The sequence below is a fragment of the Phallusia mammillata genome, chromosome 2 (assembly GCF_965637545.1).
Source record: "Phallusia mammillata chromosome 2, kaPhaMamm4.hap1.1, whole genome shotgun sequence".
Lineage (NCBI taxonomy): Eukaryota > Metazoa > Chordata > Ascidiacea > Phlebobranchia > Ascidiidae > Phallusia > Phallusia mammillata.
Window position 1 is genome coordinate 5485421 of NC_137253.1, and position 6998 is coordinate 5492418.

General features: G+C 35.8%; 1 protein-coding gene across 1 annotated transcript; it reads left to right on the forward strand.

Moving 5' to 3' along the window:
* Positions 1-941: 941 nt before the first annotated feature.
* LOC145214956 (uncharacterized) lies at positions 942-5983 on the forward strand. Its single transcript, XM_080083597.1, has 15 exons — positions 942-1066; positions 1502-1655; positions 1788-1975; positions 2117-2279; positions 2359-2434; positions 2496-2667; positions 2917-2987; positions 3208-3349; positions 3529-3621; positions 3801-3927; positions 4028-4144; positions 4211-4288; positions 4454-4744; positions 5331-5495; positions 5875-5983. Exons 1-15 carry the CDS (start codon positions 962-964, stop codon positions 5979-5981), a joined length of 2049 nt encoding a protein of 682 aa, XP_079939723.1. The 5' UTR covers positions 942-961; the 3' UTR covers positions 5982-5983.
* Positions 5984-6998: the final 1015 nt, after the last annotated feature.

The following is a 6998-nucleotide window of genomic DNA, read 5'->3' on the forward strand; positions in this document are numbered from 1 at the left end:
TAGTCCTCTTGGAAGTGTTAAGACTAAAAAGATAAAAAATAGGTGTTTTTTAATGAAAATTTACTTATTTTGATTTGATTCCATAAAAGACACATACATTTTGGTAACTTAAAGTCTTAACATGGATTTGTTAGCGTTGAGACGAAGTAATTGATTTCCAAACTTTTCTTGTCTCCAACTTTTTTGTGTGAGCATTGTCAGACTGGTGTTAGAGTAAAATGAAATGGGGTACAGTGTAAAATTGCAATAATAATGACATATTTTTCATGTTCAAGAAAATTCAACGTAAAAACCACTAAATCAGTCGCTGTGTTTCATTTGTTTTTCAAAAACAAATGCATTTCGCTATTATAAGCATCATCAGTGTCTGAAAACAATATATAAATAGATTTGTGTTTTTACGAGAGCGAGGGAACTAGAACTTTTATTGGTATAGTTTCTGTTACGCAGTTGCTAAACAAAAGTTTATAAAGGGATTTATAAATAGTTTCAAAGACGAGAATTTGATTAAGTTGGTGTCATTTAGGACCTGATAAGGCAAAACGGGAGACAAAGTACTCTTGGGAAATTGAAAAAAAAAGTTTTTACTGTCTATAAGGCACGGCAACTTCAGGTGATTTGTGTGGTACATAGATCAAACTACCTGTCGTGCAAGTTTGGGTCGAAAATTTCCAGTTTTGGCTATGCTATGGTTTCGGAATTTTTGTCCTATATACCCCGCTTTTCTCTATATTCCTATACATATTAAAAATGGATGGAGTGATAAGGATTTAAAATACCACAGTACCATGATTGTGTTATTAAAGAGAGGTGTAATTCGTATTGGTTCATTGATTCAGTTTAAGCCTTGACACTAGGTTTCGTTGGAATAAGTGGTAAACCTATTTGTTTTATCCAGTTTTTTCCATAACAATATTTTTCAACGATTTTTGCAGGTTTAGTCCGCAGTTCATTTATTCGCATGATCTCCGGTATGTCATCGATCAAGCAGGTTACGTTCCCAAAAAGCAAATATCAAACCATCGCTTTGGTTGATGGGGTGTTAGTACCTGGAGAAAACTGTACTGTAAGTAAAGAAACACAAAAGTGCTAAATTGACTTTTTTTGTCACCACTGCAATAAATATCTACTAAACCTGGCATATCTTATTTTGGCGCGAGACAAAATAGTTCCTACCGTGTAGCACAACTATTAACATAAAAAAACGTTAAACCAGTTAAGATTAATGAAAATTGCAATGGAAAAGATATATTCGCCGACAGTGCAAGAAACGTTATGCTCCAAAAACAATTTAGCAATAATAAGCTTCAGACAGAGCACGCTGTTTCGACCTATAATGCCTCATCACCTCAGCTGGTGACGAAGGATAAATTTAGAAATGACTTAAATCAGTGTGCAACGTAAAGACAATACAATAAAATTGCCAACGCCTTTGTTTCTGCTATTGTTTAACAGGTTCACTTAAGACTGAATTCATTCTCTGAATGATTTTTATGTGTAGACCACTTGCGAAAACCAACCACCAGTGGAAGTTTTGTATGTTGGGTCCAACGCCTCCTGTTCTGGTGTTGTAGCTTTTCAATGCTCTAACGTGACTTTGACGTGTTTTCTAAACAAGACAGTCCCCACCTACATCATTTTTATGCTTGTCGCAGGTGATTTGCTTTTATTTCATCTGTTAAATCTTTTTTTCAATGTAAAAAGATGTTAATTAGGCTGAAAACAAAACAGGTTAGTTTGTGTTGCTTTAAAATTAAACAGCTTTGTATTTTGTTGATTACGTCTAGAACTTGCGAAAGCATCAAACAGTACCAGCAAAATCATTCCCTATTCCAACCTTCCCACAACCTTTGCAGCACCAACGCAATTAAATGCATCGTTTTATGAATGGCGGGTCGACTGTCCAATTGATAATTGCGTCTTCATGTTAACAATGACAAACATAAACTGCAATACACACACCGAGCATCTATTTGTAAGTAACCTAGAAGCAAAATTTCCTAACAGGACCTTTTTGTGTCTAACAGTATTTTAGAATTGTTTTATTTCATTGAATCCTGTTTAAAAGACATTTGCTACACATTCCAATTACAAAACAAAACATTTCTGTCGCTAGGTTGTGACAAAGTTTGTTGATGGGTCTCTTTCGTATTGCAATGACGTTTCTTCTTCACATTTTCTCCAATTTACGACGGTAGGGAAATACTTTTACATACAGTTTCAAGTTTTCTCGAAATATCCAGTGATTGGACAGAGATTTCTGGCAAAACTGGACGCGGGTGTGTAAGCAAAACCAATGATGAGAAAAAACTGTGTTTTGTAGTTCAGTTTGTGACGAGCTTATTATTCATTTTTCAGAGTACAACCTGTCTTACATGGCTGATCAAAAGCTAAAAAAACGAAGCTTAGTTCGAACGAACGGAAATATAACTAGGTAACATATTCATCATTTCAACTTATGTAACACCCTTTAATGGTAAAATATTTTGCTTGAGGTCAATGATACCCCATGAAAATTTCTCAAGAGAAGTGGATTTGCAACTTTTTGAAGACGATTTGATAACCCAAGTGTCGACTAATTCCAACCTAAACCGCTTTAGCACTTTATATGCTAAGTTCATTTTGCTAACATCAAATCCAAAGGATCTGAAAAACACCGAGCTAACGGTATTTCGCTATTGTCGTTGTCGAAATGAATTAAATGTTTGAGTTTATTTCCTCTAGTAATTATGGAGAAATCGGTCCTACACCACTTAAATCAACCACCTTAATTTGGACGGTGGTTTCATGATAGTGACTACTTCTAATATAGATCCGTAGCCTATAGGCCTTTGCCACACATTTACGTTTACCTACATTGCGTTAAAGTTTTTTTTTACTCTCTGCTAATAAGTCTTACTATTTTGTTATGTTAAGATTCAAACCTGCTGGTTGTATGTTGAATCCCAAGGAATTTCGAAGGAAATAAACGTTTCAGTTACAAACAGGTATGTCTAGTAGCATATTTGTTGTTAAAGAAGATTTTGATAATTGCAATCTGGTCAAATGCGGATTTCGTTTAATTGCATCCCAAATCCGAAACTGCAGCTTATCATTAGTTGAGTTTATATATCCCGATCAATGAAGGGGGAAAACCTAAAATCTGTACCCAAATCGGTAGCCTTGATCAATGTAAACATAAGGTTAATGTGTATATATCTTCCCTAGTTCTCAGAATGTCAGAACCGTGGAACGATCTGCATTTAGTATTCGACCATTTAAAGAGATTTCCAAAATGAACGCAGTGGACTACGTGTCGATCACATGCAAAGCCAGAGACTGTGATTGGTTCACAATGGGCGAAGACGAGGTTGATGCAATATTTAACAATATGGCTTAGTCTATTTTCGTTTATAATAAAGGCGTTACACTGTCACTTATAGACAGCAATTACTGGGTACAAGCATTAAACACTGTTACCCAAATTTGGATGCAAAAGTGTTCTGCTTTATTGTAAAATTCTAATTTTGTTTCTCTTTAAAATTCCAGAATATATGTTACTGGAAGTCGGAAACTTTGCAAGCGACAAAAAATATGACAGAAATCAGCAAAATGCTTCTGAAAAACCGGAGGGATTGCAAGGTAAAAGTAACTTGACTGACATTTGAATTTTCAACGGTAAAACAAATGTAGATTATAAGATACCCACAAAAAGTGACAAGTTACATGCTTTGTTGCTGCGGTTCGCTATTTAATCACTATTTAAGATTTAAGTAATAAATTTATTGGTGCACGTTTACGTTATTGGCTTATGGCTTCAGCAAAACACAAAAGGCTGCTCGGATCGATGTGATGCCACTACACGAAATGTTACGTGTTTATGCGAGGAAGGTCGCGTTTTGCGGAACGACAGAAAAACCTGCGAAGCGAAATCCCAATTTACCAAGAGTAAGCTATAAATGGGGTTGTGCATGTTTTTGCTATGTGTTTTTGTATTTCCAAAATCAATACGGTGTCTCAGATTGACTTCTTACGTTTGTTTTGACAGAGTTGGAAAACGTTGCTCGAGTATTTCATGATGTGCGCTCTTTGACGTGGCCGATTTCATTTTGCTCTATATTTTTGCTGGTAATCGTAATATGTCAACGTAAAGATGTATCCAAAGGTAAGTTATATTTATACCATGATTTAGGGATATTTGAGGTAATCCAGAAAAGCTTTATTTTTACAGTGGATCTAACTCTTTTGTTTACTGTTGTAATTTGGTTTACGATGATAACAATATCCAAGGCCGATTTGCAGCCCAATGGTATGTTTTGTTGCTTGAAGACTTTATCGTTATACACTCTATCCGATAAAAAAAGCCACTGCAAAGTTTTGAAGGATTAACATTTTTTATTAGTTGCTTCTAACATTAAACCTTGTATTCTGTAGCATACTTTCTATACAACATAATTTGTCTTGTTGTTATCAGATGACAGCGATAAATGGGCATCCAATTACAGTGGGGTTTTATACAGCGAGTCTATTCAGGAAATCCAAGGGGTCGCTACAACAGCTTGGAAACTCAACGACAAATCATCTGTTATAAATTGTATTGATAACAAAACTAGTAACTCCCATCGAGATGAGTGCTGGGCTACATGTAGACGTTCAGGAAACTTTTACCAATCCAATCTGAAAGTAAAAAACCTGCGCAAATCGAATACCGTGGTTGAGTTCCAGGGTCCACAAACGGAATGGAAGATTACCATTATTGTTTCTGGTAAGAATTGTGTACAAACTAAAGTTTAAAATCGGTAAAAAATGTTCGTCTAGTAGCTGCAACATGCCATTTTTGTCACAATACAAATTTGAGCATATAAAAATGGTCAAAAACTAATGGCTTGCTTTTTAATACAATTCTGTTTGATAAACTTCGCTATACCCTTTCCAGCGTCCATTTTTACCCAGCACTACGAAAAAAGGACATTATAACTAAGCTGATAAACACACTTTAGTGACTTGTTTAAAAATCACCTTATTCGTATTCGAGACAAAACTAAAACCTACAGCAAAGATGTAGCTGATTATTAAAGCTTATGATTTACTTTTCCTCAACGTTTCCCTTTTTTTCATTTTAAAAGGTACATTGTTTTTCAAGTTTATGCATATGACGGGAACGTCGGAACATTTAAATTTGGGTAGCACCGCAGAGCGTGCAATTAGTAGAGCACTAGGAAAATTATGTATTTGCGTTGTATGATTTTTAAACCCTGCTTTGTTAACTGGAATATTAAATATGTTAAATAACACTGCTAGACATTAATGCAAACTTAAAAATTACACTTTCTCATTTTCGATTGTTTTAGATTGCGGAAACTCGAATTTTCATGGCCTTAAACAAGATGTTCCACCCAACAAAGTTTACCAATCTACACACACATTTTCATGCATATCAGGTTATCATGGAACATCCCAGGTTGCTGTTTGTCAAAAAAATGCTACTTGGGACAGAAAGCCTTTCTGCTTTCGAGGTAACCCAACCATAACAAAAACAATTCTTTTATATTTTTTTAATCATAAATCAATTCACTGTTTAATTAACGAAAAGTTCTGTAAATGCAAGAGCTTTAAGCTGGCCCAGAGCCCGAATTATATATAAATAATACTCTTGTTAGCGTTGCCATTGGAATGTTGCATTTATAAAATGTGTAGTTTAAAGAATTAAAGTGAAAAATCGGTAATTATTCGCTTGATGATGAGTAAAATGTTCATAAATCTCATTATCTGAGTGCTTAGGTGCTCAGCCCATTCTTAGAATAAAGAACAAAACTGGCAATCAAAAGCTAAATTAAGAAGTGAGAAGAAATACTCTACTGCAGACTTGCTGATTGCTCTTAATTCTGTCCACAGATCATGCTCCCGGCAGTCATGTTAACATTTTCTGGTACATCTTCATCTTCATCATCCTGTTGTTATTTGAATTAACACTGACATTATTTGTATGGAGGTGGTTATAAAAAGATTGTGTAGGCTTCTATTTTTCAATGTTCAAAAAAGCACATAATATGCACTCTCAGTTTAGCCGTAAACAATTACCAGAACAGAAGATGCAAATCGGCTGGTAGATTTATATTTCAGTTGCGTTTTGTTGTTGTGCGACTGGTCGGGGATACAACGGGCATGTGGCACAAGGTTTTTCCAGCAGAGACGCGTTATCAATTGTTTGTCGACATTAAAGTACATTTCGGATACAAAGTCTGCTTGTATAATAATACCTACAAAGTTCAACTCAAAGGCAGTTTTAATATTTTTCAAAGTATGATGGAGTAATAGTCGATTGAAGTGAAAAGTTGAGTTGAGTTGAGTTTATTTCGCCGGTGATACAAATCGTAGCAGCACAATTGCACTAAAATATTCACCAAACCGGAAATAGCTGCGCAACGTTGGGACGTTATAAAGCGCGACAAAGGTAGGGGCACAATTGGTGGAAAGATGATGAACGCGCTGCAGCTACACCGTTACTAAAAGCGTTATGTGGCAGGGACTCACATCAGAGGGTGAGGTTGGCGCATTGGGACATCAAGACTGGGGGGGGGGGGGGGGAACGTTGGTGGAACCAGCCAGGTTGGGACCTAATCTAACCACCCGTGTTAGGGAAAGAGGGTGGGGTTCAACAGGAAAAGAAACCACCAAAAGAAACCCTGTTGGATAGTTTCCGGCGCCGGAAGGAAGGGTGCAGCACAAACATAGTGACGATTGAACATGAAAGTTACATCTTATTTTTTTTTACTTTGTTGGCTTTATTCAAAGCGTGGATAAAAGACCTCTAAAGGTGCAAAAAGATCTTTCAACATAACACTTTTCATTCAGAATTTTGTATTTTTTAACCATAGTCGCTTTCCAAAAGAGCCCTAAACAAGTACAATGCTTACTTGACTTAATTGGGTAACTGGTATTTAGTTATTCGTTCGCCTTAAATAAACTCATTTATGAGATGACAAAGTGATAACAAACGAACCCTTAAAGTACAACTG